Source organism: Sphaeramia orbicularis, chromosome 15, assembly GCF_902148855.1.
Source record: "Sphaeramia orbicularis chromosome 15, fSphaOr1.1, whole genome shotgun sequence".
Lineage (NCBI taxonomy): Eukaryota > Metazoa > Chordata > Actinopteri > Kurtiformes > Apogonidae > Sphaeramia > Sphaeramia orbicularis.
Window position 1 is genome coordinate 10,326,310 of NC_043971.1, and position 20,100 is coordinate 10,346,409.

Here is a 20,100-nt window from a genome sequence, read left to right on the forward strand (position 1 = left end):
GGTTATGGTAATGTATTAGAAGTAGTGATAATACTATGAATAAAGGGATAGTTTGTAACCGTTGTTTTTGATGACTTCTGATGGTCTAATAATTTTTTTCCATGACTGTGTAACACTTTACGGCAGCAATGTGGAACTCTGTTCCAAGCAGAAAGGAACTGTTTCAGAAACTTGAAAAAAAAAACGCCTGGAAATAACAAAAAATATGAATCCATAATATGGATAGTGAATGCTCAAGACCAAAAAGAATGTGTGACCAAATGTAAAAAAATGTTTCAAAAGTCTCAAAACCTTTCATTATGGACATTTACAGTTGTTTAGGATAATAAATATGTTCAAAACTTCAAGTTTTTTTTTTTCTTTTTTACTAAAACACCCCATTTTATTTAGAATAATGATAATTAATGGCCAGATATTAAAAGCTAATTTCTTCCTGAGAACAAAGCTGCAAAATAATTGGATAAAAAGACATTTTTGGACACTTTTATTGCAAAGAAAACCTGTTTTAATGGCAGTTTTCCTCAGTGATTAGAAAAAAACTCATTTGGAAGTCACTGTGAAGTCTGCCACCAGACGTTAGTCTGGTTTTCATGTTTGTCTGTCACTTCCTGTTTTATTTTGTTAATTTTTCCTCATGTGTCATATCTGTTGTCTTTACTTCCCTTCCTTGATCGTGTTCACCTTTTCCCTGATTACCTGACTCCGCCCTGATGTGTGCCACCTGTGTCTCGTTGTCTTCCCTCCCTTCTGTGTATTTAAGTCCTGTCCTTTGCCCTGGTCAGACTCCAGTTCGTGATCTCTCGCAGTTTACTTACCAGTGTTTTGATCTTGTCTGTTCGTTTGCCTTCCTGTTCTTTGACCTGTTTTGTCATCCTGTTTTGCCTGATTTTGCCTGCTCCCTGTCGGTTTTGTCAGCCTCCTTCTGCCTTCCTGGTTTTTGACGTCTTCGCCTGGTTTTTTGGTACGTGAGCTTGTCCTACCCTTATGTCCTGTTGCCTGACTGTTTGTTCTCCCGTGCATGACCTGTTTCCGTCCCTGACCTCCCTCTGCTTTTCCCTAGTCGGGGTGCCGACTCAAAACCTGGAGTCAAACCGTGGGTTCGTGTCCATAGACCGGAGGACAAATCCCTCGAGGACTTCCTTGGCCGCTGTCCTCAAGATCCTGTTCATTATCATAATCTATCTATCTGTACTACCTGTACAAAATAAACTCTGTAAACTTTTACATCCGCCTCCTAGTTCTGCATTTGGGTTCTGGGTCCGTACTATCAGCATCACAGTCACCACAAAAACAGTTCCAGGGTTATGGTTCTATATTAGAAGTAGTGATAATACTATGAATAAGGGGGTAGTTAGTAACTTTTGTTTCTGATGACTTCTGATGGTCTAATAATTTTTTCAGTGACTGTGTAACACTTTACAGCAGCAAGCTGCATTTCTATTCCAAGTAGAGAGGAACACAGGCTGAAAAAAAGGCCTGGAAATAACAAATAATATGAATCCATAATATGGATACTGAATGTTCAAGACCAAAAAGCATCTTTAAGCAGATGCAAAATAGTTGAAAGTTTATTTCTGCACTCTCAGAAAGTTTCATTATGGATATTAACAGTTGTTTCTGATAATAAATATGCTAAAAACTTCACTTTTTTACTAAAACACACAGTTTTAAGCATTTATTATTTATAATAATGATAATTAATGACCAGATATTGAAAGTTAACTTCTTCCTGAAAACAAAGCTGTAAAATAATTGGGGATACTTGTATTGCAAAGAAAACCCGTTATAATGACAGTTTTCCTCAGTGATCAGAGAAAAACTCATTTGGAAGTCGCTACAAAAACAGTTCCAGGGTTATGGTTCTATATTAGAAGTAGTGATAATATTATGAATTAGGGGGTAGTTTGTTTCTGGAATAAAGACCCGGTGTTGGATAAACGTCCTGACTGTGCCTCGGGTGGTCTGGTCTGAGGATAACACCGACAAGCAGCACAGACCTTCACTTTGTACCGAAAAGTTTGAAACTATAAATGCATGAGCACAAAACACCATTAAAATGCAAAGCAAAGAACGTGATGATTGTGTTGCAATTTAATTAAAGCGTCTGCGAGCCATTCCCCCTTAAGGCTTAAGGAATGAATAAAGCCAAGAGTAGTTTTTTTTTTGCAACACGTGCTTATATATTTTCCAATGCGTTTGACGGAAGCCAAACTCGTTCTCCTAGACGAGAGGACGAGCGAATACTCTGAATAGCATTCAGCTTGGTTAAGTCCTAGGTGTTATTACGGATGAAACACAGAGTAAACAAACCGTAATCACATTGTGACGGATTCCCAGCGCCCAGAACAATAACAGGAGTGAGGGATTTGCAGGGAATGACATCTTTTTGCAATGAAAGCAGGCACTGAAATAGACATTGTGTTTCGACTGCAACTGAATTAGTCACATGCTGAAAACTGTAGAGCTGTGTTTTTGGGTAAACTACCTAATGCTATTACAGTTTTTTTAATTAGCTCTTTTGTTCGATCGTACATTTGTTTTCTCATAATATGGTCATTTCATCAGGATAAGTACTGAATTCCTTAAATAAGACTCTTAATGCGACGCTGTGAAAGGCTTCTGCATGTTATTTATATTAAAGTATGTATCATCAGTAAAATGGACGTGATGTTTTCCACTTTCATGTTTTGGTATGAGTAATGGGAGATATTTTTGGATGGGTTTATATGTAGTTTTGGGGCTTATGTATTATACCCTGTATAGTTTAGTCTCCATTTGTTTATTTTTATTTCTGGCAGAATGGTGATACAACCAATACAAAGGTGCTCTGACTAGTTATTCATTGTTATCTAATTTAATGTGATGAACAGCCGATAAAGGAAATATAGTCACGGAAAAAATCATTAGACCACAGGTGTCAAACATGCGGCCAAATCCAGCCCGCCAAAGGGTCCAGTCCGGCCCCTGGGACGAAGTTGTGAAATGCAAAAATTCCATTAAGATATTAACAATCCTTTTAGTTCAGGTTCCACATTCAGACCAGTTCAGTCTCAAGTGGGTCAGACCAGTAAAATACTACCATAATAACATAATAATAATAATAATAATAATAATAATAATAATAATAATAATAATAATAATAACTTTATTTGTATAGCACCTTTAAAAACAAAGTTTACAAAGTGCTTTGACAGAGGGCACAACAGCAGGATACACGAAGCAAGTAAAAACACTAAAACAGAAGCAACACAATTAGAGAGATATATGAACAAGTTAATTATCAAACAGGATCAAATTAAAAAAATAAAATTAAAAATTAAGGTTAAAAAGGGGACAGACATCACATAAAAGCAAGTCTATAAAAATGTGTTTTAAGAAGTGATATAAAAGATGCTCACACCTCCAAATTTCTCTCTTTGTAAATGTAAATATTTTCACAAATTTACACTAAAACAAAGAATAACTTCACAAAAAATGTGAATAACCTGAACAAATATGAACAACCTGAAAAGTTTTAAGAAAAGTAAGTACAATTTTAACTATATTCTGCCTGTTATTAAATGTTTGGTGTATTTCTAGACCCGCTGTGATCTTTAAGTTATAATGTACATGTGGAAATGATAAACTGAAGCATAATATTGTTAAAATTACACTTATTTTTTCCAATTTGTTCATGTTATTCACATTGTTTGAAAAGATAGTTTGTAGATGTAAACATTTTCATTGTTTTAATGTGACTTTTTTCACTATAAAACAGAGAAAATTTTGGATTTGACATTATTTATATATTATTATGTTAGTATTTTACTGGTGCGGCCCATTTCAGATCAAATTTAGCTAAATGTGGCCCCTGAACTAAAATGAGTTTGACACCCCTGCATTAGACCATCAAAAGTCATCAAAAACAACGGTTACTAACTACCCCCTTATTCATAGTATTATCACTGCTTCTAATACATAACATTAACCCTGGAACTGTTTTTGTCGTGACTTCCACATGAATTTTCCTCTAATCACTGAGGAAAAGTTGAACCTTTTAAAACTGCCATTATAACAGTATTTCTTTGCAATAAAAGTATCATAAAATGTGGGTTTTTTGCCAGTTCTTTTGCACCTTTGTTTTCAGGAAGAAGTTAACTTTCAACATCTGTCTGTTTCTGTTTTTATCTGCTGCATGCAAAGTGTCTGAGTTCTATGAAAAGTGCTATGCAAATAAAATGTATTATTATTATTATTATTATTATTATTATTATTATTATTATTATGTATCAAATATGATACGTCTGGCGTTATAGGGTTAAAGGATGTAATGTCAATAGAATGTACTTCATTGTGCAGTAAAATGGTTCTTGTCTGTGTTTTTTCTGTTTTTAGACTCATATTATGGCTCATTAATTGGTATGTTGAATCTTCCTGCTGTAGAATTTTTTTTTACATTTGAGCTTATTTTACCTATTTTACTGTGAGAAGCATATTTCTCCAAAAAGTCAACTTTTATGAACTCAGAAAATATGATCTGTTCGCAGTTTTGTGGTGATGCATTTTCCAGAGACATTTCACAAAAAGAAAAAAAAAAAAGTAAGAGAATTTTCCAACTTGAATTTATCAGTTTATACTTTTGATATATGGTTTTCATTGGAAGGAAGTGGATAAAAAAAAAGAAAATGTGATCTGAAATGTGACTAAAGCTGCCAGAAAAAGCTCAATGTTTGCCTCCGAGGTATACTGGAGTAGAAATATAAAGCCGGAAAAAATAGAAATACTTTAGTAAAACTACAAAGTTATTTTCTGCCACTGCGTTTTCATTACACTCCAAGGAATTATGGGTCAATCCTATGTTGAAGATCAGCTAAACTCATTACTTGGTACATGGGAGTAACTCATATAGTAAAGTATGTAGCCTGTCAGCATATGTTAGTCAGTGGGGACACCCCAGCGCACAAATGCAATCTGAACCCCTCTTGTTGGCTGTCACACACACATTTCCCTGGGTGTTCTGTCATTTCCGTGGCTGCATGTGTCTGCAGTTTCCTTACTGTCAAAGAAAGGCCTGAGGTACTTGTTGTATCCTTTCATCAGCCTCTGAATGGTAGGAGGCAGAATCTCTCCTTCCTTCACTTCTGCGTTAAGCAACGAGCTCTCTAACAACCTGAGAACAAAGAAAGAGACACAGAGACAGAGAGAGAGAGGGAAGAGGAAGAAATCGGAATTATTTCCTTTGCCATTGTGCCTTCTCCAGGTGGATTCTTCTTCACCACCACCTCAGTATTCAGAGCGGCTGCAGGGAGTCGGTCGACTTCTGTAAATCGAACAAAGCATGCTGAGTAAAAAGAAAAGGTAGGAAATGAACCCATAAAGACACACTACTAGTTTTGTATTAGTTGTAATTAGGGCTGGGCATCATGGCCAATTTCCATAATCGATTCGATTTCGATTCATAAGGTTCTGAATCGATTAATCACGATTCGATTCAATATCGATTCGATTCAGTGTTAACTGATTGTTTCAGATTAATTTAGTGACACCAAAGTACAATTTTGAGTTATAACCTGATTATTTGACTACCGCAGTCATGCAACACATCAATACTGGTGTCAATATTGATATTAGAAAGGAAATAAATCTGACATTTCAGCAAGAAGTAGATGAATCTGCTGTGAAATAATGAACAGGACACAAACATTGCCATGTTTTTACAGTGGATCAGAACGGACTTCGTCATCTTTATTCTGTTTTACGGCTGGAGGGTTCTACACACTGGGGGGGGGGGGGGGGGGGGGGGGGGGGCGTGTTTGCTCCTTGATTGTTGGTTGGAGTGGAGCGGGGCTGGGGGGTGTGCACACTCCGTGAATGCTGGTTGCAGGAGAGCACAGCATCACAGAACGTCAGCCAATGAGAGGGCAGAGTCACAGAACAGCAGCCAATGAGAACGCGGCGTCACAGAACGTCAGCCAATGAGAGGGCGGCGTCACAGAACGTCAGCCAATGAGAGCGTAGCATCACAGAATGTCAGCCAATGAGAGGGCAGAGTCACAGAACAGCAGCCAATGAGAACGCGGTGTCACAGAACGTCAGCCAATGAGAGAGCGGCATCACAGAACGTCAGCCAATGAGAGAGCGGCGTCACAGAACGTCAGCCAATGAGAGGGCACCGTCACAGAATTCCAGCCAATGAGAGCGGAGCGTCAACGAAACAACAGCCAATGAGAGCGCAGCGTCACAGAACAGCAGCTAATGAGAGCACAGCGTGAACGAAACAACAGCCAATGAGAGCGCAGCGTCACAGAACGTCAGCCAATGAGAGCACAGCGTCAACAAAACAATAGCCAATGAGAGCGCAGCGTCACTGAACAGCAGCCAGAGTGCAGCGTGACAGAACAGCAGCCAATGAGAGCACAGCCTCACAGAATGTCAGCCAATGAGAGCGAAGCGTCACAGAACGTCAGCCAATGAGAGCACAGCATCACACAACATCAGCCAATGAGAGCGCAATATCAACGAAACAACAGCCAATGAGAGCACAGCGTCACAGAACCTCAGCCAATGAAATCGCAGCATCACAAAACATCAGCTAATGAGAGCGCAGTGTCATCATTATTGATAATATTATGTATTTTGTTTTTTTTTATTTTGATTTTAATAAAATGTTATAGAATCAAGCTATGAGAGGAAAAACCTCATAAAAAATAACTATTCATCATTTTTCTCTTAATAAAAAACATGAAAACAGGTCCCACAGACTTAAAGACCACACAACGGGTTAAAGGGCCAGCGCTCAAAACCACCTTTCTTGTGTCATTACCCAGACATATTGCTGAAGTTGGACCTGTGGAGTTGAATTAATGAAGAATTCAGACCTAAGCAGAGCAATTTACAGTTTATGTAGACCACAGGGAAATGTTTGAAATGCATAATTCCATTTAAAAAAGCCAAATATCACTCCTTTAACTCTTCTTATTTTACTGGTCCAGCTTGTTTCAGATCATTACGGTCTGAATTTGGCCCCTGAACTAAAACGCCTCTGACACCCCTGTTTTAAACCCTCCATCTCTTCATTCAAACACACTTCTGAAATGACTGCTGGCCGGGGTCTGTGCGTTCTGAATACGACCCTTAAAGGCACAGTGAAGTGTGGGAAGATGATTATATTGCTGGCAATTGCAGCAGGGGAAAGGAACAGTCACTGCGCCTTTTCCCCAGCGGTATGTGTGTGTTTGTGTAGAAATCAGGCTCTAAATACAGAACGCCTGCTCTGTGGAGAGAAGGCCCCGGGGCACGTGCCATGATGTAAGAGGGGCTGAAGGAAGACAGATCAGACCATGTGCACAAGCAGAAAACATTCATCTCCATACGCTGGCAGCTATTCACAGCACCTCTGTCATTTGCAGGCGAACGACAAAGAGAGCAACAATAGAAAAGTGAGGACCTCTGCTTTTGTTTCCATTCATCACCATTATCTACTGATGATGTGTTTTCAAATAACTGGATCTCCTATGACATATACGCAAAAAAAAACAGTAATAAACCAGTGATAATAAGCTGAAGTTATTATTTCCAAGTTAAGTATGGTGTCTCATGGGTAGAACAGCATTTAGTTCTACTATATACTATAAGAAAACGACTACCTTTCTGCATTTTATTTAATTAGAAAATGTTCTGTACATACACTATATGCTCCTGAGACCCAGCAATGCATTTTTGTCCTCTGTAAGAGACAAGAGTTTCAACAGCTTTAATAAATCAATAAATAAATAACAAAAGATGTTCCTTGGAAAAAAAAAAAAAATCTGACAAAACGGTTGCATTATATTGTTTCCAATCAGGGCATATATTTAATGTTAAAAAAAAAAAAAAAAAGTCAAAACCTATACTTTCCTGGGTGTCAGGAGGATATGGACAAAGTATTGGGACACATTAAATTTGGGTGTTTTTCTAACAAAGGTCTGGGATATAAAACAATAATGATAAATATCATAATATAGTTTTATATTCTAATAAATATCATTGCATTGTTAGTTTGATTTAAATTGTTATCTTTGCTTCCAAAATGCCTCAGATGTTTTTACTTAAGTTAAAAACATCTTTTTTTTTAAATCCATGACTCTGAAAGCAACAATAGAAAAGTGAGGACCTCTGCTTTTGTTTCCATTCATCACCATTATCTACTGATGATGTGTTTTCAAATAACTGGATCTCCTATGACATATATGCAAAAAAAACAGTAATAAACCAGTGATAATAAGCTGAAGTTATTATTTCAGAGTTAAGTATCGTGTCTCATGGGTAGAAAAGCATTTAGTTCCACTTTATATTACACGAAAAAGACTACCTTTCTGCATTTTATTTAATTAGAAAATGTTCTGTACATACACTATATGCTCCTGAGACCCAGCAATGCATTTTTGTCCTCTGTAAGAGACAAGAGTTTCAACAGCTTTAATGAACAAATAAACAAACAAATAAATAAATGTGTTCCTTAAAATAAATAAATACATAAAAAATCATCTGGCAAAACTGTTGCATTATACTGTTTTCAATCAGGGCATATATTTAATGTTAAAAAAGCCAACACCTTTGCTTTCCTGGGTCTCAGGAGGATATGGACAAAAGTATTGGGACACATTAAATTTGGGTGTTTTTCTAACAAAGGTCTGGGATATAAAACAATAATGATAAATATCATAATATAGTTTTATATTCTAATAAATATCATTGCATTGTTAGTTTGATTTAAATTGTTATCTTTGCTTCCAAAATGCCTCAGATGTTTTTACTTAAGTTAAAAACATCTTTTTTTTTTTTTTAATCCATGACTCTGAAAGCAACAATAGAAAAGTGAGGACTTCTGCTTTTGTTTCCATTCATCACCATTATCTATTGATGATGTATTCATATGTGTTTTCAAATAACTGTACCTCCTATGACAAATATGTGCAAAAAAAAAGTAATAAACCAGTGATAATAAGTTGAAAATAATAACTCCAACTAAAGTATTTTAAAACATTATGGTGTCTCATGGATAGAACAGCATTTAGTTCCACTACACATATATATATATATATATATATATATATATATATATAATATATATAATATATACATATATGTCACAGTAGAGATTGAAATCCAGTAGGATTCCTAATCCTACTAGGACAGATAGGAATTGTAGTTTGTCCTAGGACAAACTAAATTCCTATCTGTCCCAGTAGGATTACAAATCCTACTAGGACAGATTGAAATTTTAGTTTGTCCTAGGACAAACTGAAATCCTACAAGAAATTAGGATCTGAAGAGTGGAATTCCAATCTGTCCTAGGAGAATTTACAATCTACTAGGACCGATTGTAATTCTATTTGAAGTGGGATCTGAAGATGGAAGTTTGGAATTCCAGTCTGTCCTACGATTTCGCCATCACTATTCCAGCTGAATTATTTTCATATCTTAGATACAGTATATGGCACTTAGGTCAATACACATTGTAACCAGGATGCCAGCTGTCCTATCTAGTCCAACCTTATTCAATGGCCGTTTGTAACTGTCATTGGTATGTAATGAGACACATTTGTATTCAGAAATCGGTAGAATTTTCGAATTGAAACTGTACCTGTAACCAACCCGTTGCCATGGCAACATACAATTTTATTATTATCTAATTGTTGCCAAGCCATTCAGAAAATGTACGATGTTTAAAGTTGGCATTGGCATTTTGCGCCCCCTGGTCTAGATGGTAGGGTTAAAAGTAAAAGAAACAACAATATTCTTACAAACCATGATTTTATTCAGAATTTACACAGACTTTGAATCTAATATTTATAGCTAAGCTTCAAAGACTTTTTCTAAGACTTAAATGTGCTGCATACTACTCACTAGTTAAGTGACAATAACCTTAGTCTATGGTACTAACTTCAAAATTTCAAACAAGTAATGTGTATTAACCTAAGGGACATATACTGTATCTAAGATATGAAAATAATTCAGCTGGAACAGTGATGGCGAAATTGTATGCTTACCTATGCTGAAATTGACTGGAATTTTGGCTGTGAAATGATTCAGTCTATTTTCCATACATTTTGATATAATCTGACATTCTTCTAATAGAATTCGAGATTGTCCTAACAGAATTCTTATATTTTTTGCCGTAGGACAGACTGAAATTCCAATCTTCAGATCCCACTTCCAAATAGAATTACAATCTGTCCTAGTAGGATTGCAAATTCTCCTAGGACAGATTGGAATTCCAATCTTCAGATCCTAATGTCTTGTAGGATTTCAGTTTGTCCTAGGACAAACTAAAATTCCTATCTGTCCTAGTAGGATTAGGAATCCTACTGGATTTCAATCTCCACTGTGACATATTCATATGTGTTTTCAAATAACTGTATCTCATATGTCATATATGCAAAAAAAAAAAAAGAAAAGTAATAAACCAGTGATAATAAGTTGGAAATAATAACTCCATCTTAAGTATTTTAAAACACTATGGTGTCTCATGGATAGAACAGCATTTAGTTCCACTAAAACCAGCCTGTTGTAAGACAAAAACGATTTTTCTGCGTTTAATTTAATCAGTGGATGTTCTGTACGTACACTATATGGACAAAAGTATGTGGACACGTTGAATTCAGGTGTTTTTCTAACAGAAGTCTGGGATACAAAACAATAATGATAAATGTCATAATATAGTTTTATATTGGGATAAATATCATTACACTGGTTAGTTTGGTTTAAATTGTTATCTTTGCTTCCAAAATGAGATGGTTTTTACTTAATTTCTGTCAACAGTGATTTTGTTTTTTTTATGCACGAGTATGATTCTTAATGTTCTACCTCTAAATTTCTAAAACATTTTTCATGCTCTGACTGTAAATAATAATTTTCTACCACAATTAACCCTGTACTTCACTTAGGAAGAAATATCTCTTTTTAAACTTTAAGGAAATATTGATGTTTATAAACTATATGGCCAAAAATATTGGGACACATCATGGCTACAGCTGTAAGATGTCCTGTTTATGATGATTTGAGATATAAATATAAATATTTCTAGACCCCTGTTACAAAAGCAACACTTGAACTCAATGTATCCAAACACTTTTGTCCATAAAGTGTATATTCAGAAGCGCAAAATACATACCATGACCCAAAAATATCTAATATTTCATTGGGCCATCTTTAGTTTTTATTATATATGTTTTTTTCTAAGTTTATACCATGTCACAGCATTTATTTCCCTGTTTTTTTTTTCTTTTTTTCCCCACATATAATGTTTCTGAACCTAAACCTGACCAACTGAATCAACCCCAGATCATAACACTGACCCCATAGACTTGTACTACAGACACAAAGCATGATGGGTAATCACTTCATCACTATAAACAGGGTCAATCTGGACTCATCAGACCACATGACCTCTATCCAGTCAAACACAGTCTATCTTTCTGCTCTCTATAAACTCATGGTTGTTTAAGGGAAGAGAATCTCCTCCAGGCATCGGTTAATGTTAAAGAACTGAAACATATTATAATTAATTATATTTGCTTCATTAAATCCATGTGGGGTCTCTTTTCTTTGCCTGGCTTTATATCAGTCTGTGTGCTCGTGTACTTATGTAAAGCTGCTGACTTTACCCGACAACACTTCTAAACTAAGAAGGATCTGGGTTGCCTACATCCACCATAACGACCTGTGCACTGGTTTCTATGTGGAAAACACTGGTTGTTTTTGGCACAAATATCCTTCCACTCACCTCCCTCCTCCTAAGCCCTTCAGTGCCTCCTTTCTGCTCCTCTCCACCAACAATGTGTAACAATAGCTACTGTTATCGTCCAGTGTCAACAAACAACCACATCCCAGCACAAAACACACTCCAAAACAAACTGAACATGAGCGCTGAAGCACAAACAAATGGAACATACTGAACCTTCAAGCACCGCTAAAATTATAGAATTAAGAATTTCTCCATTTCAATCAGAGCATGAGCTTCATTCAGAGATCTGGGATATAAAACAATAATGACAAAATGTCATAATATAGTTTTATATTGTGATAAATATCATTGCAATACATTGGTTAATTTGGTTAAAGTTATCTTTGCTTCCAAAATGCCTCAGATGTTTTTTACTTATGTTCTCCCAACTTTTTTTTTTTTTTTTATCCATGACTGAGAGCAACAATATAAAAGTGAGGACCTCTGCTTTTGTTTCCATTCATCACCATTATGTATTGATGATGTATTCAAATGTGTTTTCAAAAAAATGTATCTCCTATGCCATGTATGCAAAAAAAAAAAAAAAAAAAAGTAATTAGCCAGTGATAAGAAGTTGGAAACAATGGCTTCATCTTAAGTATTTTAAAACATTATGGTGTCTCATGGGTGGAAAACAGACTCCAACAAAAGCTTAACATGAGCGCTGAAGCACAAACAAATGGTACATATTGAACCTTTAAGTACCACTAAAATTATGGAATTAAGAATTTCTCCATTTCAATCAGAGCATGAGCTTCATTCCAACTTTACTTTTGTACATTTATTTAAAATACAGGGTTATTCAAAAAGAATGAACCGATTCCATGACACATTGCTTCGCACATTTCTCAAGCATCGTTATGTGTATCGGCAAGAATCTGGCGATACAAATCACAATACTAGGATCATGATACGATATATTACAATATATCATGATACTGTTAAAAAGGCAATTTTTTAATTGGTTTTGTTTCTTTTTTTAAAAAGATTATCTTCTGGAAGAATTGAATTACACCAGAAATATGCACAAATACTCAACACATTTTTATTCCCCTCTGTCTAATCAAGAAACAAGACAATACTACCCCTTTACGTGTTCGTGCAAAACAGAGGGGTAGGGGTAAGGGGGAGGGGCCAAGGGGTGAATTGGGATTGGGCCATAGAGTTGTACCAAAACTAACTGACAGACACCATAAACATTGTGCATTGATTTAGAAATAATCATTATTTACAATCTATTCTGATACTGCACTGATTACTGAAAAAAACAAACAAAGAAACAAAAAAAACCCTTTCAGGTCAGTTTTAAGTCATAAAATGACCTCACTTTGAATCCACCAGAACCTTCTTCCTCCGTCCAACTCTATGGGTTTTTGTCTTGGCAGTGATCTTGTTTGTATATTGTAATTATAGAAACATCCTGAGATAAATGTAATGATTTATTGATGATAAAATGCTACGTGTAACCGGATACAGTTTTGTTTATGTAGGGAGACATTATCACTTATATAACAAGGAGTTTAAGAATTTACAGATTTACAGGATTAAAAGCTCTCCAGACCATATCATCAGTCTGTTTTCGAGCTGAAAATAAGTCGCTATGTGAACAATAGAAGGTCAACTTTATTTTTGTGTTTGCGGCTGTCAACTGTGCAATTTCCCCATGGTGGGATGAATAAAGATTTATCTCATAATAACTTCAAATCTTCAAAATTCTTCCACAGAATTCTGATGGTATTGTACTTGTACTGGACTTACAGCTTATTGAGAAAAAAAAAAAAAAAGGAAGAAATGTACATATTGTATTAATCGGATAATTACAAGTCAATGTATGCATGTTAAATTACTCTTCTTTTTTTGAAATTATCTTTAAATTATTTTCAGACAGCATTATCGTATCAGCATTTTACATCATGTATATAACTTCTATATATGTAAAAAACAAAACAAAACCATACTCATACAGAGGAGCAAAAACAGAAATCACAAAAATACACACAAAAAAAACTAAAATAAAGTTAATGTGAAATAGGGCTGCATGATTAATCATTTTTAAATTGAAATCGGATCATTTAATTAGGATGATGTTTAAAAAAAAGGGAAATCTGGAAGAACAAAAATCCAACTCATCAAGCTCTGTTGAAAGACATTATGTAACACTTAAATTTGGAGAAAATCAAATTTTCACTAAAAGATAATGTAAAGTTACTATGTTCAATGTGGCAGCCCTTTATAGATTAATATTAAGTAAGTAGGCAGACCCCCCATCCCCCTCCTTTTTTATGTGTGTGTGTGTGTGTGTGTGTACATGTAAGTGCAGATGTAGTGTTCTTGTTTTGACATCACATATATTGGATACTGTATATGACTTTTTTTATATTGTCATTGTTCTAATTTTAATGAAAAGAGTTTCAAATCAAATTTCATCTCTCTCGTGTCTCCGGGCTACCGTAGGCTCCTCCCCCTAACTGTGAGAGTGGTCTCCACAGTCTTTGGTCTTCACACACCAGTATAAAAATGTACAAAAATAGTGTTTACTAAGGAGAGTAAGAAGTTCATGGCTAAAAATAGCAAGAGGAAGTCAGTTGGGTGGAATTGGTACGGCTTCAAAGTTTCTGATGAAGACCAAACTATTCCTTGCTGCAAACTCTGCCTGAAGGCGGTATCAGTCAAAGACAGCAGCACAACCGACGTATTTCAGCACCTCAAACATCATCACACACCAGAGTGGGATGTTGCATTGCATTGTGGGCTGCAAATGTAAACGACATACCGACTAAAAAGCCACCATCAGCCCATAATAGGTAATGTTAGCACAGTTATTTTCAACCTTGGGGTCGCCTAGAATTCAAATTTCTAGTAATTGATAAAAATAAAAAACTTACTAATAAAAATATTTGGTGAGCTGACAGAGACAATCCCAATCCATACAAGACATGACAAACTCTGAAACTGAAGCACTGTGGTTCTGTTTATCTGTCAAATGTTCATTGTGGTCAGTTTCAGATGCTGCAGCTCTTTCATAATTCATAGTTTGAGTTCTTGTTTGTTCAGTATTAATTGTCAGCCTTGGAAATCCAAGCTGGACTGACTGTACATATCCTGACCAAGGAAAATCCAATTCTCACTTTGTGCAGTAATCTACACCTGGCTTTTCTGCCTCCGTCCATAATAATATACATTATATAGACTAAATGTCGTCTAAAATTAATGTTTATTTTATCAAATTTAAAAAAAAAAGTCTCAGTTTGAATGTCTGGGGTCGCCAGAAATTTGGGATGTTAAAATGGGGTCACGAGCCAAAAAACAAAAAAGGTTGGAAACCACTGCGTTAGTGGCTTCGTTCTCACGTGGTGTCCCATATAGTACAGCAGAAATAGCTGGGTTCAAAAACATGTTGAATATAATCATCGTTAACTCACCAAGGTTATAATCGTTAACGATAACTAACGAAATGACGAAAACTAGAATTGAAAAAACATTTTCGTTAACTGAAATAAATAAAAACTATAATTAAAAGAAGAAAACCATAACTAACTGAAACCGTATTGTGTTCTTACAAGACTAACTAAAACAGATAAAACTTATGAATAAAATTTGATTCGTTTTTGTCTTTGTCAATGTCGGATTAATATGAAATCGACTTATTTCGCTTGAGCAATTTTAGCTAGCGGCACCGTACGACACTTCATGGTCCGTCACTTCTTGTCACTGGTCGTTTAGAGTCGTGTTCTCATTCCCACTCTACCTGGAAACATGGAGACTAAAGTTGGGAGAAAGCAGCAGAGTCCTGGACGGGATTTATTTCAATACGATGGCAAAGATGTGAAAAAAAAACAAAAACTAAACTATAACTAAACCATTCAGAGCAGGAGTGTCAAACTCATGTTAGTTCAGGGGCCACATACAGACACATTTTGACCTGCAGTGGGCCGGATCATTAAAATAATAATATAATAATACATAAATAATAGGAATTACAAAATTTGTATGTCTAATTTATGTTTTAAAGTGAAAAAAGTAAAATTACTGTATACTATCAAAATTTTTACACCTACAAACTATCTTTTAAAAAAATGTGGAAAAACATGAACAACCATGACCACAATGAAATTTATTAAGAAAAAAAGTGCAATTTTTAACAATTTATGCCATTATTTGGCCTCAGCTTCTCATTTTCACACGTTCATTACAACGTACAGATCACAGTGGATCTACAAATACACAAAACATTTAATAACAGACAGAATATTGGTATATTTACTCTTAATTCTCTTAAGACATTTCAGGTTGTTCATATTTGTTCAGGTTTTTCAAATTTTTTGTAAAAGGCTAGTCTGTAAATGTTAACATTTGTGTAATTTAACTTTTTTTACACTAAATCAGAGAAAAATTTGTGGTTTTCATTATTTATAATTTATTATGATAGTATTTTACTGGTCTGACCCACTTAGATGGAATTGACCCAAATTATTTTGACATCCTTGATTGTTAGTATCTCAGTTTAATTTTTTGTGTTTCCTTAATTCACCCTGCGGGCCGGATTGGACCTTTTGGTGGGCCGGTTTTGGCCCCCCCGGGCCGCATGTTTGACACCCCTGATTTAGAGGAACATGAAAACAAATAAATCTAGCAAACCTGCTCTAAAAACGAATTAAAAGTAACTGAATTAGAGAAAAAAAAAAAAAAAAGTTAAAACTAAATAAAACTAAACTATGATGGAAAATCCAAAACTGTTATAACCTTTCAACTCACTCGCAAAAACAAAATGATTGAAAATGATTTGTAGTCGTACCCAAAAATCAAAAATCAAGTTTTTAGAGCAAAAAAAAAAAATAGGACCAATGGCCCTGTAGCTTACCAGCCAAATTAAAAGCTTTGGGAAATGTATCCAGATGCCATTTATTATCACCCAGTTCTGTGTATTTATTCTATTACAGAAATAGCCCACGTTTTGGTCATATTCCAATCAGATCTGTAAAAAATTCAAATTCCAACTTGATATCATTGATACTGATTTATTGGATCAATCCACTTCCTATCTGTTATAATGGGAAAATTTTTCAAAGTCACACCAAATCCAGAATCAGATCCGGATGGGAGTCATTTCAATACCTTGTGTTGACATCATCATACAGAAGCTGTATACCAAGTTTGAAGTCAATCAGAACTGGAGTTTCGGAGAAAAAGACAATTGAAATTTTTTCCCCATAAGAGCCCATGTTAAATTTTCCTTAAGTTCCCGGATCCAGAAGAAGATCCTGATCAGCATGTGGACATTATGTTTTGGTCATCTCCCCATCAGGGCTGGACTGTAGAAATTTACACTGGATATCATTTGTATTTACTGAGTTATTGCATCGATCCACTTCCTATTGCTTATAATGGGGAAATTTTTCAAAGTCGCACCAAATCCAGAATCAGATCCGGATCCAAATAATTTCACTAACTTTTGTTGACATCATTATAAAGAAACTGTATACCAAGTTTGACGTCAATCGGAATTGTAGTTTCGGAGAAGAAGACGATTGAAATTTTTGTAACGGATGACAGACGCCGCATGACGACAACAGCTTACGGCCTGTCAGCTGGTAAGCTAACTAGCAAACGTGCTCTAAAAATGAATTAAAACTAACTGAATTAGAGAAAAAGAGTTAAAACTAAATAAAACTCAACTATGATGGAAAATCCAAAACTGTTATAACCTTGCAACTCACTCACAAAAACAAAATGATTGAAAATGATTTGTAGTCGTACCCAAAAATCAAGTTTTTAGAGCAAAAAAAAACAAACAAAAAAAAAAACAGATTTTATTTTTGACTAAAATCATGCAGCCCTAATGTGAAATATTAAGTATTTTTCCAGTACTTCCTTTCAGAGTCTCTTTTCCCCTGTAGGAGATTAAATTACACTTCTCATATCCTTCTGTAAAAATCTATCTTTTTAGATTTTTTTTCCTCTGAGCAGAAGCCGGTGAATGTCTCAAACTGTCCAAGAGCCAAGTATCTAGACCATACCGGCAGTTCGACAGAAAGTAAGGCACAGAAAAAAGCCCTCCCCCTTGAAGCCCAGAACTTGTTTCACCTGACTGTGTCAAATCAGCTTAGACAGCGAGGTAACCTGCTCCCAGCTCCACACTGTTGCTATGCTGCATAAACTCTCACTCCCATGGTTTCCAGCCTGTTGTTTCAGCAGGAAACAGCTCTAGATGGGTTAGCCATGTTAGTGACAGCAATGACAGCTCTGCCTCTGGTTCACAGCAGGATGAATCTGGGACGCCCTGCCTGACCCTCATTAACCCTTTCATGCATAGTGGTCACTACAGTGGACAGTTACTCTACAGCTTTACTCTTGTATACAGGGTGGGGAAGCAAAATTTACAATATTTTGAGGCAGGGATTGAAAGACAGTGTATGACCAATTAGTTTATTGAAAGTCATGAGAATTTATTTGCCACAAGAAAATTGACATAATAGAAAATGTTTTTATTCTATGTGTCCTCCTTCTTTCTCAATAACTGCCTTCACACGCTTCCTGAAACTTGCGCAAGTGTTCCTCAAATATTTGAGGTGACAACTTCTCCCATTCTTCTTTAATAGTATCTTCCAGACTTTCTGGTAATAGTTTTGCTCATAGTCATTCTCTTCTTTCCATTATAACAGTCTTTATGGACACCTCCAACTATTGTTGAAATCTCCTTCGGTGTGACGAGTGCATTCAGCAAATCACACACTCTTTGACGTTTGCTTTCCTGATTACTCATATGGGCAAAAGTTTGTGAAAAGGTATGGATAATAGTGTTAGGTATGATTATGACATCAATATATGTTTGGTTTCAAAACAATTGACGTAGTGCCTGCTGAGAAAAAACAACTATATGTTCATTGTAAATTCTGCTTCCCTACCCTGTATTCATGGGTTTTGTTGTTTTATTTCCATATCAACCAACACGGACACTTATGCATCATCTCATGAACTCCAATTCATACCATTATTGTAACTTTGCTGTTCTTGATTGGTTCTTGAGTGGAAATCAATTGTTAATATTTATTTTTTGCATATTATCTCCATGGAGTAATAACTAGTATTAGAAAATGTTAAAATGTGAGAATACATCAGATTAGCTGCATTAAACATGGTTTCATTTCACTGTTTTCATATCACTTTATGATAGTGGGTTTTAAATACATGTTTCTTGCTTCAAGAATAAAATTCATGGTGTAGCTGAGTGGACATTTTTGTAACTCCCATGAAAAACAGGTTACCATAATACCTGAACTGAGGAAAACAAGTGGATACTGTACAAAAGCGTACGGCTGCATGTATCGATTTTTTTTCCCCGACACTGATAGAGACGGAGCCATTAATCTGTGTTGTTTGTCTGGATTTTAAAGACTATAAAATATTGCATCTCAGAGCAGAATCTGTGCCCAAAGCCCCCGGATCGTCTTACCCCATCCATCTTTGGAAATCCCCAGACTCTGTTAACTTTAGGCTGTCTAAACCTTCACCTGCAGACGGGGATGAGACCTCAGGTTCCCGACCTGCCAAACAGTCGCTACCCAGTGAGCCCTGACACTGAGGAAATACTAAGAAATAGACCTACAAATGCAGCAAGAATCACACAGGCAAACCAAAACGAAGACATTAACAAAAGCTCAGTCTGTTTTTCTACTTGTAAAACGGTGCTAGCTTGTAATATTGTAATATTGTATGAATGAATGAAATTTATTTTTGGTTTTACATCAGTCATTGTACTCAGTACATCAATTGTAATAAACATAAAAACCAAAAAAGGAATAGTGTGTTATTTGTGTGTTATCAATTATTAGTTCTACCTGGGATTCCGTTGTATGTCTTCCAAACATTATCATTTTGTTTTGCTCGGGTTTGAAGATAATTTATTTCTGTCAAACCATAGTTTTAGTTTATTTATTTCTGTTGTAATCGTCTTCAAAATCTGCTGCAAATCCTACCCAGAACAAAAAATGTTTGTATCATCTGCAAACAAAACAAATTTAATGTTGATACCCTGCGTATATCGTTTATATATAATATAAATAGTTTTGGACCTAGCACTGACCCCTGTGGTACTCCACATATTATTCCCATGTATTCTGATTTATGTTCGCGTATTTGTACAAACTGTTGCCTATTCCTTAAATAGCTTTCCAACCAGCTCAACCCAACTCCCCTGTAATATTGTAGAAATTGTTCTTATTTTAATTCAAAACTCCAAAATTTTAACAATATTATACCTGTTACCAAATGTTTATGTAACATGTACGTGTATAAATAAGTTGAGGCATAATATTGTTAAAATTGCTAACATTTTATAATGAAATTTCAGTTTT

The 20,100-nt window shown here is 35.5% G+C and overlaps 1 protein-coding gene across 1 annotated transcript in view; it reads right to left on the reverse strand.

Annotated features, from left to right (window-relative positions):
• Positions 1–20,100, reverse strand: part of LOC115434432 (gamma-aminobutyric acid receptor subunit pi) — a 177,971-nt gene that overhangs the window by 46,758 nt on the left and 111,113 nt on the right. Inside the window, exon 3 of the mRNA XM_030156373.1 lies at positions 5,037–5,149. Within this exon, the coding sequence (XP_030012233.1) occupies positions 5,037–5,149 (113 nt within the window). The remainder of the gene's footprint in view (positions 1–5,036; positions 5,150–20,100) is intronic.